Consider the following 17,915-nt stretch of genomic DNA (forward strand, 5'->3'; position numbering starts at 1 on the left):
ACATCAGGGAAAAACAAATAGGCCTATGTAGAGACTTGGCCAAGAGAGGTACAGGATGGCAACAAAAGCTGGAACGGCAAACATGATCAGACAGAACAAATTGAAAGAGGCTAGTTTATAACTACTTGCATGAGTGAATAAACAATGATGATTTCTGTTTAAAAAAATACCACTACTGCCAGTGTATAGTACATCACACCAATGAGAAAGACTGGGCAGAAATTACACTTAATTATTTGATACTGTTGGTTGAGATGTAGCATGAGAATGAGATTATAGTTTCACATAAACCCAAAGTTCATATTTCATACCATTAAGAGATGTAGCTTAATCATGGCATTTAATGGGAATAGACAAAGCTGGATAAATTACACATGATGTTTAAGCACAACTACCTTCTAAGTTACTGTTTCACAGTTGCATACAGTACCTACTGGGAATGTAGGGAACAGCTCTTTCAGAAATGTATAATTATAAAATAGTTTAGTGCCATTTTCTATGGCATTTGAATAGAAAAGATCATGTATAGAATTCTATGATGTGGAAGTTTACTTAAACTAGGCCTACGACTCTTAGAGTATTAGTTATAAGTATGTAAACAAAAGTACTCCAATGAGCATCAAGTTTAAGACGGACACTTCAAAAGCCAGTCTCATTGCTCAGAGCCTTTGCTGCTCTCCACCTAAGCAGAGATACAGGGAACACACTTCCTGAGCAGGTCGGTTACGAGAACATCCACTGTATTATCAATTTCAACAGTCCTCCTCCAATTATTCTTAGTCATTGAACCTTTGATGCTCTAGCCTAATGAGATCTTTCACAGATGAAAGCAATGTTTTCTTTGTGATAACCTCCAATATATGCTGTAGTTTTATGCAGGACTCTTGGCAGATGCAGACTGATGGTTTCTCAAATTATAATGCGAGCTCCCTCTGGAATTAATCGAGTCTACCAATGGTCTTCTCCTACTGGAACTGTGATAAACTGAATAGCTGCTCACTGATCTTGTACTTGCAGTTGAAGGTGAAGGTGAAGCAGATCTATTGATAGCTTCTTTTCTTAGAGCACTGGTGTTATGATTATGTAATTCAGGAGTCCCACTTCTGCTCAATGGAGACAGATTTGAAAATTGTCTTGCAGACAATGAATGTTTCACTGCTGGATCTGTCACTGGTATTTTAGGAGCTTTTATATCTGAAGAGGTGGAAACTGCATCATCAAGTATGGATTCCACATGGTAATAGTCTATTTTACTGTTTTCCAAGAGTTTTTCCTTTTCTTTAAGGGTTTCTGAAAATTTATTTTGCAGTTTAGGGTTTTCTAGATAACTAAGAATCTTTAAATTTTGCTCTCGTACTTGGACGAGTAAACTGTAATTCATAACATTATAATCACGATAGTTATAAATAGATACACTCAATACAATGATACACACTGCAAGAAAAATTTTGCGACATAACCACACCCACCAAAACAAAGCTTCATTTACATTTCCCAAGGGTTCATTTCCTCCTGCAATACTCAAGCAAATTACTCTTTCTACAAATGCATTCACAATGAGAGATAAAAATATAAAAAATCTAGCTTGTTGAGTTTTAGGAGTAGCAGTGATGATGTAGAAAATGATAACTGCAGATAAATAAAATACAACAGAACCAAACCAAGATATTTCTCCAACTGCCCATTCTTGCAAAGAGGACAGACGATCAAATACCTCAGACAACAGTCTCTGCTGATGTTCAGCTGAAGTCTTAAAGTCATACATGATTTCATTAAGATTCTTATGAGATTCCTGCAAAACTTCTCGGAGAGTAAAACCATTTTCAAGTAGTTCCTGTTGAACTGCCATACTATCTTTTTGATACTTAAATATCGTATTCTGTATTTCTTCAGCTTGTTCTAACTGCATAGTTACTTTAGCAGAACTAGCAGACAATCTGTCTATGGTCTTCTCAGTTTCTTCATGCCAAAAATGACTTTGAAGGTAAAAGCACATGTTTTGAGTATGGGTATAAAACTCCGTATAAACGTTAAATGCTCGATCTGACATATCTTGCATACATTCCTTCCTTAGCAACCCTACCAATTTATCACATTCATATGATTCATGTCCGGACATTTTCAAGAAACAGTCGGTAAATTTTAATGCAATGTCACTCTGAATGTGTTCACTGAGATCTTTACATCCATCATTTAAAGATGAAATAGCATTTTTCCAACAACTGCCATATCGCGGATTCTTAAGTCTTTCATTCAGTATGGCATACTGATCTTTCCCAGCCTGTATTAACTGGGACATCACTCTTGTACCCTGGAAGACTTGTCCAGTAGAATGCCTCCAAAGCAGAAAGGAGATAAGAACGGCTAAAATGTAACCTGTCATGTTAAAGTTGCGCACTAAGCCTATTCATGAACAAGAAAAGTTACTGTACTGAAACTCAAATACACCATACACTCGTTCACCGGTACGTTTCGATTTTTTCCACGGTTTAACCGCGGCATCAAACGTGAAAGTGCAAATAACATTGTTACGGTGTACTTTAAACGTTTCGTACCAAATAAACACCCCGTCATATATATTCGTCCTTATTTATACACTTCCTGAAGTTTTTGAGTAAGGTTCAATCTCAAAAATTCAAACAAAAAAACATGACACATGACCTTTGTTTACAATCAAAGAGTCTTCATCACAACGATGGTCACCAAAGAGAAGTCGCAGTCACAGCAGCGTAACAGCACCACATCGAGCTTGGTGTTGAGCACACGGCAGTAAACAAAACCAAAAACGAATGATTTCCTTTACTTGATATTCTCTGGTCTTTACTTTCTTTGATAAACGCCAAAGATTATCAATAAGGGAAGCCAACTCGAACAGACAGGTTCGGCGTTCAGCCCATGGTCGCTTAATGTTAAGTAGGCGGACGTAAATAAAGTATACATAATTGTGTAAAACGATAATGACATGGGATTAAATTTAGCTACATATTTTCAAAACGTAACTTATGATGTGGTCGAATTAGTATTCCGTGGAATGGAATTGGACGAAATGATTTCGTTTTTCACATGTTTTGTAAAACAAAGATGAAGATTGTGGTTGTTGTGGGTTAAATCTTGTGTGTCATTAAATCAAATTTGTCAGTAATAACCTGGTGGAAAGATGCTTTCTGTAGATAATATGCCCCCGGGTTTCGGGGATATGGTAAGTATTACATTTTGTCATTTTAAAGTGTTATTACACTTCCATCTCTGTAAGCTAAGTGTTCTTATGCACATTACTCGCAATTGTTTATTACCAACCGGCTGAGGGAAGGTTATGTACAGAGTAATTTTAAAACTCTCTAAGAAACTGAACACGTGCTATAGCGGATGTACACTGTGTAATGTTGCAAAATTGTGACTGGTAGTTACTATTACAGAGAAAATATGTGAACGATACCACTTCAATAAGTGTAGCAAAAGAGAAAAGTCCTTACATGAATATAGTAAAGAGTAGAAAATTTACATATGGCCATTGGCTGCAATAAAACTTTATTATTACTAGTATATGTTTTGAAGTAGTGTTACTCCTATTACATGCTAATTATCTGTTCAATTCTCTAAAGACATCTTGTGTAATATTTCTCTGTCGTAAACAAATTCTTGTTTGGTTGCCTGTAGTCGTTGGTATAGGCTTTAATATAATAAAATAATGCATACAATTTGGATGTTAATACAACACTCATTGGCACAACTGTGTCAGGGTTTCTTGTTCTAAGAATGCACATCACAGCGTCTACACTCAGACTCCGGACCCGACTCGTGCAATCCTGCAGTTTTGCACACTTTCTAATTAAATATATATACAGCAGATCTAGTGACCATGTGCCTCAAATCACATCCTTCGCAGGTCCGCTCCCTATTTACCACTGCATCATTTGCGTAGAACTCGCTCCGTATCTTTGCCTTCTTTCTGTGCAACTCCTGTAATAGCTCCTTACAGCTAGTTGTGGTTGGTAGCAGAAGTTGCAGCTCTCATTCTCCAGTGGCAATGTTTCCCTGGCAGGTGCATAAACTAGTTAGGATGATGTGAGTTTGATACACTAAAAGCTGATTTTTGAGAAATCTTACCTTCACGTTTTCTAGTTCCTGGTTGTCAGCTGATTAGATGTTCCCATATCAATTTTAGACCACATGTGATGGTTGGTGTCACCTTCCATCAGTTCCATAAGTCTCTAGCTACAGGTGAGGCACATGCTTGATAACACTGATTGCCGTACAGCTGCTACAATTCTCTCTCTCTCAGATTTATAATCGATAACCAGTTTGATGTTGGGATCGTAGATGTTTAATGTTTTACTATACCTGAAGTAGCAGAGAGGGGAGATACTTCCTCGTTGCTTGCCAGGGACCCACCAACTGCCCCTAGAGTTGATTTTCTTTCGTAGAAAAATTAAAACTGAGAACCTGTAAATTTTATATTTCGAACCATTTTTTTCTTTTTCTTTTTGTGTTTTGTTTGTTGCTATTGACCAGATCACCTGTCCTTTCGATAGAGTTCGCATCACAAGTTTCTGAAGGAGAGAAGGGAGTAAGAAGTAGGTTCTGCAGCCGTTTGGGAAGTTAAGGTAGACTAGGAGAGGAGGGGATGTAATGAGGTAGGTGGGGTTGAGGCTATGGTCCCTGGGGGACTTTTTCCTCACACTCCTTAATGTCTTCTTACACCCACAGTCTCTGCATCATTATTCCTTAACTATTCTCTGATACATTTTCCTGAAATATTATCACAAAATCAAAATGTTTAAGAACAGCATATTCTGTGAATGAAAATAAATCAGATGAAAGAAATTCTTTTTATACTACACAGGGATTACACAGTGATGAAATAAGCAATTTACTAATATAAAATATCTACAATACTGCCAAGGCTCATTACTTTATTAACTTATTGTTTCCTGTTATGTCACTTAACATATTTGCATTTAGTTTTCAGCCGAATGTTAGCGACGTTTTAGTGACAAGTCTCGTTGGCCATACCCAATGAATCTCTTCATTGTATTAAACAACTGCGACCCATTTACTGTATCATGGCCTTTGAGTTATCAATAAAAATTACATACATTTTGAAGCCTTTCTGACTGATTGTACTCTGGTTCTAAGGCTTATGATGAACTGCATTTGAAGCAGACATTCTAAAGCCACAAAATGGGCAAAGTTAGTGTATAAGTTTAAAATGAATGTAATAAGCATAAAAACATGGGTTGGCACATAATTCATGGTAATAATTTTTTCGCACAAATGCAGGATCCACCAGACAAATGGAAATATACAGGTATGAGTGGTGAATATAAGGTGCTGTGGAATGTATGAATAATATCGAGTAGGTTTACCAGGTGTAGAATATAAAGTGAGAAAACTGTTAGCCATGAAATCCTTGTGATAATGTTTATTCACACAAGGAAGGGTACCCAACTGTTGTCACTGACTTTTAAACGAGACCAGTTTATTTATGTTTCAGAACATCAGAAATAACATTTGATGCAATTTGACATGCTATGGACGGCTGGAAGTGGAAGGAGGGTGAGGCGAGGTGGCTGCCACAAAATGAAACCAGATGTCGTCATTAAGTTGTTAGTGGATTTCTTCAGTATTTTGGAACAAAAGCCAACCAGGTTAGATTGCATAGTTTTCGAACAGATCAGCTGCTTGACGAAGATGTTCTTGTTGAAGATTATAGAACTCTTAAGGTAGATGAAGTCACCGATGAAATGATATTGAAAGTGATTTCCCGAAGGTTACTTGGCTGATGCTTACTAAATCTGGACGAAGCAGCCAAGAGGAAATGATCCTCCACAATAGTGCCCTCCTGGAGTAGCCCTAGATATGTCCCCTAGAGTCAGATTCACTACCATAACGGCATGATAAAGACTAATATAAATCAAAACAGTTTTGCAAAACTTCGAAGAGATGCTGAAACAACATGGCAGAAACAAAAAGGTGCTACAAGAAAAAATAAATAACGAGGTACGTGATCAGTTTATTGCAATGCAAAAACAAAATGGAGTTATACACGATCGAATGCTACGAATCTGGACGATATCTTTTAAAACAAATTGATCCAAACACCACCTTAACATTCAAAGCTTCCAAATCTTGGCTGCAGCGGTTCAAGTTAAAAACAAGATTGTTTCTAGCAAGATCGCACATAAAGTTGGCAGCAGATTTGTTGGTGATGCCGTTGCTATAGAAGAGAAACTGACGAGTTTGTTATGGAAGTAAGGCGTTTCATTGAAGAGTATAATTTTACACCAAAGCAGATACCATAATTAATACAGATCAGTCAAGATTTAGCAAAGAGTTACATTGTGGGAGAAGTCTTGCCACTAAGGGAGTAAGACGATTAATTTACAACAAATAGGGAATCTGCCCTAAATGCAGATCAGTAGTGATTGATTGATTGATTGATTGATTGATTGATTGATTGTAACATGTGTTCATTTGCAGCAACACCCAGTCATACATAATGCTTGTTATTGTAATGGATGGCATCCTTCTTCCACACGCATGTTTTTGTCTCGACTGGAAAATTTCCAGCAAGCATGACACTTACTTGAATTAGCCAATGTGGAAGCATATGCTAGCAAATAACCAAATATGAAAAAACAGGATTTGAAAATGTTCCTGGAACAGGTGTTATGGCTGGATTTCCACAGCAGAGATCAAATTCTTCTTTTGGTTGATTCTTGAACAACAAATAAAGATGATGCTCTCTACAATGAGACCATTCCAGAAGATGTTGAATTTCACAAGAAGCTTATCCCTGCAAAATGTACTGGATTGGTACAACCAGCGCACGTTTTCATTTTTCCATCCATTCAAAAGTTTGGTACGGTTCATCACCGATATGATAGTGTTATCGTCCACTTAAAATCCGGTAAAGAGAACAATTTCTTCGCATTCAATTGTTTGTGCATGTCCAATTTTTGGCAAATAGATTCAAACAGGTGTTAAGGCTGTAATCTTTCACCTTTGTTGTTCGTAGTTTACAGGGATCATCTGCTGAAAGGTATAGAGTGGCAGGGAGGGATTCAGTCAGGTGTAAATATAGTAAGCAGTCTGGCCTATGCTGACGACTTGGTCTTAATGGCAGATTGTGCCAAAAACCTGCAGTCTAATATCTTGTAACTTGAAAATAGGTGCAATGAGTAGGTATGAAAATTAGCCTTTCGAAGACTAAATTGATGTCAGTAGGTAAGAAATTTATGTTCTCCCAGGGTGATAATATAGCAAGTGAGATTGTATCAAGGTATAGTAAAGCTAATGCAGTGAGCTCGCAGTTGTGATAAACAGTGTTCTTTAAGAAGGAAGTCAACTCCCGGACAAAACTATCTTTACATCGGTCTGTTTTCAGGCCAACTTTGCTTTATGGGAGCGAAAGCTGGGTGGACTTGGGATATCTTACTCATAAGTTAGAAGTAACAGACATGAAAGTAGCAAGAATGATTGCTGGTACAAACAGGTGGGAACAATTGCAGGAGGATACTTGGAATGAGGAGATACAGGCTAAGTTAGAAATGAACTCGATGGATGAAGCTGTACGCATAAACCGGCTTCGGTGATTGGGGTCATGTGGGGCGAATGGAGGAGGATAGGTTACCTAGGAGAATAATGGACTCGGTTATGGAGGGTAAGAGAAGTAGAGGGAGACCGAGACGACGATGGTTAGACTCAGTTTCTAACGATTTAAAGATAAGAAGTATAGAACTAAATGGGGCCATGGCGCTAGTTGCAAATAGAGGATTGTGGCAACATTTAGTAAATTTACAGAGGCTTGCAGACTGAACGCTGAAGGGCATAATGGTTTATAATGATCTATGTATGTGTTATCAACTCTCCACCTTCCTCCTTTGTTACCTTTGTGAAACTCTTATCTTTCTTATTACTTCATATATTTCCATACAGCATTCTTTTACTGCCAGCTCCATCCATTCCCATGTTTTGTGTAAATTCTTCTCACCTTCTCTTACCAATTTCTTATATTGCTGGGCTGAGTGGCTCAGACGGTTGAGGCGCTGGTTTTCTGACCCCAACTTGGCAGGTTCGATCCTGGCTCAGTCCGGTGGTTATTGAAGGTGCTCAGATGCGTCAGCTTCATGTTGATAGATTTACTGGCACATAAAAGAACTCCTGCGGGACTAAATTCCAGCACCTCGGCGCCTCCTAAAACTGTAAACGTAGTTAGTGGCACGTAAAGCAAATAACATCATCTATTTCCTTTTTTCATCAAGATACTTGCTTTCTTTTCTTCTTTTTAATCTCTATGCCATTCTTACCATACTTTCCTCTTTCACAGCTTCTCTTACCTTCTCATTCTCCTTTTCTTTCAATCTTGTCAGTATTCCACCACAGGTACATTCTACCTCACTTACAAATGCCCTTTTAAAGTTGGACCATTAATCTTGCACATTTCCTACTTTAGTAACTGCAATTTGTTGTTTCAGTCTCTCCAGAAATGTATCCTGCATTTTATCTTTTAATTACCACATTTTAAATTTACTACATCTTGTATCCTTTAATTTTTCCATTTTCTCAACTCTCAATTTTGTTATCACGACTCTTATGATCTCCATAGAGTGCTTCTTCTGATAAAGGTGTTATATCCATCAATTGTCTGTGATTTGCCTCTCCACCAGAAAGTAATCAGTTACTGATTTTATTCATCTGTCACCCCCAACCATATTCTCCCCAATTTGTCCTCTTGAATTCCAACTTTATGTTCATATTATGATCTTTCATACTTTTAAAAACTCCTCTCAAGCTTATTTATCTGCAAACATCATTCCAACCCATCTCTCCATTTACTGCTCAGAAAATTCCTGTTAATCGAGCTTTTTTTTTTCTCCTTACTCTCAAGTCTTCCCAGCCCAAACTTTGCAACATTTTTGAAACGCTTCCTGTTTGTCAGAGATCACTAAGAACAAATTGTGCTGCTTTCTTTTGGGTCTTTTCCAGTTCTTGAATCAATCCTGGAGTGAGGGTCCCATACACTACAACCATACTGTAATTGAGGAGTGTCTGTTCAAAACTTCCTATTTCCACCATAAAGTTGTGGGAAAACGCGAGAAACTTATCATAAAAGGCACATGGGACGTACCTATGATTGGGTACAATACGAAGTGTGTTCAAAAAAAGACCGAACTTTGTAAATTGCGCGCAAACCGCAACATTGAGCAAGTTGTGACTGTGGCGGCGCCTAGCGGCAACTTCTGACAACAGACCGCTGCTTTCCGCATTCCATTGCCTGCATTATCAGTTGAGTTAGAGCCTCTGAAGTGATTGCGTGTGTCACATGTTCGTCGAATTCTATAATGAAACAGCTTGAGGAACAACGCGTGTGCGTGAAGTTCTGCTTCAAAGTTGGGAAAACGTTTGTGGAAACATTTGAAATGTTGAAGCTAGCGTACGGGGAGGAATGCATGAGTCGTACACAATGCTACGAGTGGTTTAAACGTTTCCAAGACAGTAGAACGTCTGTCACTGAAGACCCTAGGCCTGGGCGACCTTCCACATCAACAGACGACCGCCATGGCGAGAGAGTTCGTGAAGTGATTCGTGGAATTCGTCGTTTGACAGTCCGAGAGGTTGCTGATCAGGTGTGCATCAGCGTAGGATCATGTCATGCAATTTTAACCGAAAAACTTCAGATGCGGCGCGTCAGTGCTAAATTTGTCCCTCGTTTGCTGACTGACGATCAAAAAGAGAACCGAGTCAGCATCAGTCAGGAAATGCTTGTTAACGCAGATGCTGATGACAACTTCCTGAAGAACATCATCACTGGAGATGAGACGTGGGTGTACGGTTACGATGTCGAAACCAAAAGGCTATCATCACAGTGGGTGGGGAAAGGTTCTCCTCGACCGAAAAAAGCATGAATGAGTCGTTCAAACATCAAGGTGATGCTGATTGTGTTTTTTGATTGGAAAGGCATTGTCCATCACGAGTTTGTACCCCGAGGCCAGACAGTGAACAAAGAACTGTACCAGAATGTTTTAACGCATTTGAGAGATGCTGTGCGCAGGAAGAGGCTTGAACTGTGGGAAAACAAATCCTGGATGTTGCACCATGACAATGCGCCAGCACATGCCTCTCTCTCGGTCTGCAGTTATCTGGCAAAACACCAAATTCCTGTTGCGCCACATCCGCCCTATTCTCCCGACTTGGCTCCAGCAGACTTTTTCTTATTCCCCAAATTGAAAACCACCTTGAAAGGACATTGCTTCCAAGACATTGAAGAGATCAAGGAGAATGCGACGAGGCAACTTCGCGCCATCAAAGAAAGTGCATTCCAGGAAGCATTCCAAAAGTGGAAGAAACGTTGGCAACACGCTGTTGATAGTGCAGGGGACTATTTTGAAGGGGACAGTCTGTGAAATGATGTAAGCTACATAATAAAGTTTTTCTAGCCACAGTTCGGTCTTTTTTTGAACACACCTCGTACAACTGTTTAGATCTGATCTAATCTAGGTCTAAATGAATTGATGGAGGAAAGACTTAGGTCATCTAGACTTAAATGGTTTGGGCATGTTAAACAAATGAATAGCACAAGGTTACCATGTGCTTATTTGGAAAAGAGAATAACAGGTAGAAGACCAGCTGGAAGACCAAGAAGAAGATGGATGGACCAACTGAGGGGCGAGGATGGAATTGGGAATCTGTCATGGACAACAAAATCTTTTTGAATAGGCAACTTTGGAAGATGCTCGTTTTCAAACACCCTACCCGCCTCGCTGGAAGGGCAAACCGATGATGATGATGATGATGATGATGATAACTGTTTAGAAATATGCTGTGATCCCAAATGTACATGATGGGCATTTTTTCGTTAATATTAACTTGAGTATAAATTAAAAAAATGGAAATAGTCCCATTTGCTCAGGTACCAGACATATAGCTGTTTTTGTTTAGACACATTGGAAATAACACCTTTTGATTGGGAATGAGAAAATAGAGCACAACCAGACAGTAACACATACATAATAGATTTACTCACTTTTGTAACAATTTGGGAAAGGTTGTACGCTAATTAACCAGATAACATGATACTCGACCATCACACACAGCGTGTTCAACGTAATCACAATCCGCTCCTCTACAATGTCACACACATCTTATTCTAATCAATCACAATCAATCTCTCCACAATGTCTGCATATGATGATAGCATAACACTAGCTGACATACCTGTGCTTCGCTACAGGATTTTCAGGAAGACTGACTTTGTGGTTTTCGTAACTGAAGTCAACATAGGTCATTACAAAAATGTCGGTAGCAAAGTAGCGATTGAAAGCAATGTTATCACATAAAATACTCGATCAAATGAAAAACCGCACATTTTCTCACTTTTAACGAACAGCACTACGGTACACGTTATAATTCTCATGTTAGGTCGGTATTGAAATGTACGTAAATAGAAAGTACATTATGTAATGTAAAAGCCAACCAGGCATATTATATGCTAAACAAATTTCTCAACCTGAAGGTTAAGATTAGCAGTGTAAATAAATGATAAGATTTAATTCTTAATTTACTAGATCTCTTTGTATTGAATAGGTGTATATTAAAAATAACACTTGTAACATACTTTACATTACAGTACTACGGTGCCGATCTAACAGTCCAAAGTTCCAGAGTTGGAATGACCAGGCTGCAGACAGCCATGAACACTCCTCTGCTTTTATTCCGTTAAAGTGCACTCTGCTCATTCCACCAGTGCCTCAGAGTAGGGATTGAATAGCTTGAATGCATGCTAAAGAAGAAAGTTGTCTGACTCCCAGCTACTTCCCTCCAATATTCAGACAGGCTGTTGCACTCGGTACGACCGGGCAAGTTGGCCATGTGGTTAGGGGCGCACAGCTGCGAGCTTGCATCCGGGAAATAGTGGATTCGAAGCCCACTGTTGGCAGCCCTGAAGATGGTATTCCATGGTTTCCCATTTTCACACCAGGCAAAAGCTATGGCTGTACCTTCATTAAGGCCAAGGTCGCTTCCTTCACACTCCTAGCCTTTTCCTATCCCATCGTTGCCATAAGACGTATCTGTGTTGGTGCAACGTAAGGCAAATTAAAAAAATACTTGGTACGTAGCAGTAATCCTATCTGTCGGAGATGAGTGGCAACAAAAGACACAAAGCACATCACAACAAACAATGGTCAATATAATGTTATTGTTGATCAATTTTATGAGCTTTCTATATTGTAGGCCTTCACATTTAGTTCTCTTTCAACTCTGTGATTTTAGAGCATCTTTTAAAATTATTTATAGTGTAGAATGTAGTTCCTTATTCTCCGACTTTGCATACCGGTTTTTATTAAATTCTGTTTACCCATTTTCTCGTGACTTGGCGCTGATATGACTGAGGAACAAAAATCCAAATTCATGAATATCTCTGTGATGGTACAGTAACAATGTATAAGACATAAATGATCAGAAATTTAATACTATATAACTTTCGTTATGTAGTATTTATATCGATACAACCACTAATACCATGATTATTTGAGAATTAAGTTTTAGGCCTTCCCCTCAAATACCATTTTACTCAACGTGAATAAAATTATTTATGGCCTAGATTTTAGTGACTTATTCCCCAAATTTGTATACCAATTTTCATTAAGATACGACCACTAATAACATAAATATTTGAGAATTAAATTTTAGGCCTTCCCCTAAAATACCATTTCACTCAGCGTGACTAAAATTATTTATGGCCTAGATCATAGTAACTTATTCCCCGACTTTGCATACCGATTTTTAAATTCTTTTCAGCCGTTTTCTCGTGATGCGTGTACATACCTAACTGATAGACAGAAATTACAGAAAATTAAAACTGCATTTCCTTGTTACTGTGGACATGACTGATACAGAAATACCATCTTTTTAAAATTCTGAGCAATGTACAGACAAAAGTATTATTATATATATATTTGTTACATACGGTCGGCTGACAGGTAGTTGGTTCAAACCCGACTGTCGGCAGCCCTGAAGATGGTTTTCCGTGGTTTCCCATTTTCACACCGCAGATGCTGGGGCTGTACCTTAATTAAGGCCATGGCCGCTTCCTTCCCACTCCTAGACCTTTCCTGTCCCATCGTTGCCATGAGACCTATCTGTGTTGGTGCGACGTAAAGCAAATAGCATTCAATTAAGTTACCACAAAATGTCAACAGAGGCATCCACCTTACTATCAGTACACAACTGACAAAATTAGGAGACACCCGTATGTCACCTATATCATGTTTTGCACAATCACAATTTAAATTTCCTTCACAGTCTTGCACCTCAGTATCATGGCGTATGTTTGTCATGTCAGGTATGATTACGCATTTATAAAAGTCCAAGTCCGGCAGTTAATTTCCCAAAATTGCTTTTCAAACAGCTTTTTTATCTTTCCTCCTCTTGTGTATGAAGGTGTAATTGATTCATGTTCGTCAGGTGTCGTTTAACTCCCTTATGTAGTTGAATACCTCTCTTTGTACCAATTTCAAACCTATAACGTTCATGTGTAACAATGCTACGGCCATTTTGTCTCCTTTTAATGATTATTCGTTTCACCGATTGAATCCTCTGCACATTTTTGTAATAATCCTCTAAATGTAATAGAGGACCCATGTCATAATACTGTTCTTTTGTCATTATAATAGTCTGTTGTTTAATGTCCTTTTCAAGTGTTCCAAACACCCGGTCAGCTGGAAGGAAACTATCTCCTCTGACTGGTAAGAACAACCATATTAATCGCAAATGGGCAGGTGCCTTATTGTGAATCCAAAATAGCAGAATGTGAATGATGTGACTATTTGTATTCTGTGCTCCACATATATTACAGAACAGCCCTAGGGCATGGGTATTAGAAGATATTAGATATTAGAAGGTATTGTCAGCTTCGATAGATATTCCAAGAGAGTCGACCCATCTTCTGCTGCTCCTCTCCCTGATTGTGTTTCCAACCATGTGAAAAGTGTTAGATCCGTTCCAGCCATTTGTACGATACATAGATTGTACAATCTTATTTGCCTTGAGCATCGTTTGACAAAGGTTGCACTTTTTGCACATAAAAACAAAATGACATGCTGTTATCCACATCTTGACAAGCCAGTTCATTAAAAGCCTTAGTCCTTAAGGTGAGGATTCTCTTTTCTAACATGTACCTTTGTTTTGTGACTAGATTTGCCTCATCCTATTCTTTCCCAAGAGGCATACATCCGATGCAGGCGTTTTGAAGCTGATATAGAGTGGTGTGAATAAGAATGAGTTCGCTGGGCAAGTTAGCCATGCGGTTAGGGGCGCGCAGCTGTGAGCTTGCATCCGGGAGATAGGGGGTTTGAATCCCACCGTCGGCAGCCCTGAAGGTGGTATTTCATGGTTTCCCATTTTCATGCCAGGCTATACCTTAATTAAGGCCATGGCCGCTTCCTTCCCACTCCTAGGCTTTACCTGTTCTATCGTCGCCATGAGACCTATCTGTGTCGATGCGGCGTAAAGCAGATTGTAAAAAAAAAATGAAAAAAAGAATGAGTTTAATCTCGTGAGTGTGTGTTTGCTGAGTGTCTGGGTGTCTCAGATCTTCCACTCTGCATTTTCAGTGAATAAAAATTTAGAGTGCAAGCGGAGCGTAAACTCAAGTGTCTGGAGCAGCCACTCAGTGGCACTGATAAAGGACATGCACATGGTGACTTCCAGATGTTTGAAACACAGTTCAGTGCTCATGATGACAGAAGAGTGTGGAATTCCAGTCCACTTTTATCTCCATTTTAAAGGAACCTCCAATTCTGTTTTCATTGTCTCAGTTAGCAGATGTGAAGCACAAGAAAATGTGCAATAAATGCAGTTCAGTGTGAACTACTTGCTAAATATAACTTAAATATTTCGGTCTGACATCCATCTCAGAGACAAATCTAGAAACCACTTATAACAGAGTGATAAAATGGACAGATAGAAATGAGCTGAAGCTGACTGAAGGTCTCTATGAGCTTCCGAAGGGTAGGTAAATGGGGAACCTTATGCATTGGTGACCGGCAACTGAAGTAAATTACTAATTTTAGGTAGCTACGAGTTACATCTCAGACACCAGGAAACCTGTTCTCACTACGTGAAAAGGAGAGGTTAAGTTATTATTTTTGCTCTGTTACCATCATGCTATTGAGTTACCTAAGTGGTAGGTTTTTGTAGTTTTACTTCTGTCTTTTGTGATGACCCCTCCCTTTCTACTATTGAGACTGATGACTAAATAGTCTTTGTGCATATAACTTTGGAGGTTATGACTACATTTTTAATGACCAGCACCAATCAATCAAAAATATAATCTTAAAATGGTGGTATAACTTCACATTTGGTTTTATTGCATTCTCAAAATAAACCCAAAAGATACATCTATTCATTTGTTTAGGTTTGATTGTTTAGGTATATACGTCCAGAAATTAAGTTTCCCTATTTCTTGTAAACGTTTTTAGCCAGGAAATATAAGCATGCGAGACATAGCACCGATCAAAATTCGTCGTCTACTGTGTTAGGTCTATGGGCTGAAGGTCATGAACAAACAGGTGGTGCGTCGCTGGTGTAGGCACTTTGCCGTGTAAACATATTTAGCCAGGAAATATAAGCATGCGCGACAGATCTATGATGTAGCAATCATATACCTGCCGGACAAGTCTTGCTGGGTGTCAGTAGCTCAAATCGGCAGTTCATATTCTTTCTCCCACGGGCTGCAAGGTTCAGTCTGAGATAAAGTTTCTTAATGCACAAAACGTAGTGCCAATCAAAATTCATCGCCAGCTGTGTCAGGTCTATGGACTGAAGGTCATGAGCAAACAGATGTTGTATCGCTGGTGTAGACACTTTGCCAAAGGTCGTCAGAATGTCCATGATGAAGAGGGCCATGGGCGACTGCGTCTTACCAATGACGATCATATGGAGCAGATGTGGCAGCGTATTATCGAGAACCGTCTCTTCATGTTCTGGAACTTAGCAGATATTGCGATCCTTATTGCATGAAATTGTCATTAAGCACATGTTGTTGAAGACAGTGTGTGCCAGGTGAGTGCTGAAACACCTGATACCTGACGACAAAATGCAACCCTGGCATTTCTGCTGCATTACCATGATGACTGCAACGAGTTCCTTAACAGGATCATTATGGGCAATGAGGTGTGGGTTGCTCATTTTACCCTGGAAACCAAGCAGCAGTCAGTACATTGGCATCACAGAGGATCTCCAGCCAGAAAAAAAGTTTAAGAGACTGTGTTGTTTTGGAAAGTGACGTGCACTGTGTTCTGGGACAGGAAGGGAATTCTACTTTTTGACATCCTGTCCAGAGGTGAAACAGTGAACGTGGACCGTTACTGTGAATCTCTATGGAAATTGTGATGGGCCATTCAAAACAAGAGGCATGGGATGCTCAGTGCAGGTGTTGTGCTGGTCGATGACAATGCTTGCCCATATACAGCTCGGCACTCAGCAACTGTTCTGCAGGAGTTAGGGTGGGAGGTGTTTAATCATCCTCTTTACAGTCCCTAATCATCCACTATACAGTCCCTGATCTTGTTTCCAGTGATTTTCCTCTTTTCTTGCACCTCAAGAAATTCCTGTCCTCCAGTCAGCTTTTTTACACGGACGAAGAGGTGAAGACGAATGAATGTCACACCGGTTCCATTCCCAGGCAGCAGACTTCTACGACACCAGCATACAAAGGTTGATCCCACGATATGACAAGTGTCTTATTTCTGTTGGTGATTATGTCAAAAAATTGCTCCAGCCTTGCTGTATTGGGTACCAATAAAGGTTTCATGTTACAGTGTTGCCTTTTTTTTTTAAGTATCTGGATGGCCCTCGTACTTTACATTGGCTTGTTTTGATTTTAATAATATATTTATTGCTGTCAACAGCTGTACAGAAATTCTAAAATTTAAACTTGAAATGTATTTTCAGAATATTCATTCACAGCAAAATTTGGTCTGCAAATCCTGTCATTGTGGTATAGACAGTAGTTCTGGCTGATGATGCAGGTCTTCTGTATAAAATATTTCCCTTGCAAGTTTATAAACAAGCTGTAATGGTGCAGATTTGGACACAGGTTGATTGCTTTAATTCTTCCTTTGTCTTTGAGTTTGTCTTATGGAGATTATCCCAGATGATTTATAGACCATTATAGGACTGATTTTTAATTTATATAGTTTATTACAGAAGCAATAAACAACTTATTTGTGCGCTGTATTCTATATCCTGCATTGCATTAATAGACTGTTTTGATTTTGAATATGAATATATTTTTAGGATTCTACAGTAACAGCTGCAATGGAATTCCCCAAACTTCCTTGCCTAGCAGAGAATGAAGAATGGACCTACACAATGCGCCGCACCATGCAAGAGATTGTTCCTGGTTTATTTCTGGGACCATATTCAGCAGCCATGAAGTCCAAAAAGGAGATCTTATTAAACCACGGCATTACACATATTGTATGTGTACGGCAGTCAATTGAGGCACATTTCATAAGACCGAACTTCAAAGATACATTCAGGTAAAGTGCAATTTGGATTATGAACATAATCTTATGCCTTTTAGCATTCAGTCTGCAAGCCTCTTTGGAACCTGTATAAATTGAAGTTGCAGTAGAACACGCGTGGTGGTAAATTGGCTGCATGAAAAACAATATTTTTCTTTCTGCTCATAATGCAATATTTTGTAACTGTGCGGTTCTATGTAGCAACAACAACTTTTGAAAAACACACTCGTGTAGAATAAACATTCCATATTTAACATATGAAATAATACGTTGCATTGCGATCTATACTAAGAAAAATAATACATATTACCTTGGGAAAAGATATCATATACATACTGTACCGGTTACGACCTGTACATGCATATTTTTTGAGAGTTAATTGTA

The 17,915-nt window shown here is 38.9% G+C and overlaps 2 protein-coding genes across 2 annotated transcripts in view; one reads left to right on the top strand and one right to left on the bottom strand.

The window, feature by feature from the left end:
• Nucleotides 1–341: 341 nt before the first annotated feature.
• Nucleotides 342–2,566, bottom strand: LOC136883304 (uncharacterized). The gene has a single exon (XM_067155539.2). The coding sequence runs from the start codon at nt 2,381–2,383 to the stop codon at nt 872–874; it is 1,512 nt and encodes a 503-aa protein (XP_067011640.2). The 5' UTR covers nt 2,384–2,566; the 3' UTR covers nt 342–871.
• Nucleotides 2,567–2,857: 291 nt separating this feature from the next.
• Nucleotides 2,858–17,915, top strand: part of LOC136883048 (serine/threonine/tyrosine-interacting protein) — a 72,221-nt gene continuing 57,163 nt past the window's right edge. The window contains exons 1-2 of the mRNA XM_067155189.2: nt 2,858–3,199; nt 17,302–17,546. Of these exons, the coding sequence (XP_067011290.1) occupies nt 3,158–3,199; nt 17,302–17,546 (287 nt within the window). The 5' untranslated portion in view covers nt 2,858–3,157. The remainder of the gene's footprint in view (nt 3,200–17,301; nt 17,547–17,915) is intronic.

This window comes from Anabrus simplex, chromosome 11, assembly GCF_040414725.1.
Source record: "Anabrus simplex isolate iqAnaSimp1 chromosome 11, ASM4041472v1, whole genome shotgun sequence".
Taxonomy (NCBI): Eukaryota; Metazoa; Arthropoda; class Insecta; order Orthoptera; family Tettigoniidae; genus Anabrus; species Anabrus simplex.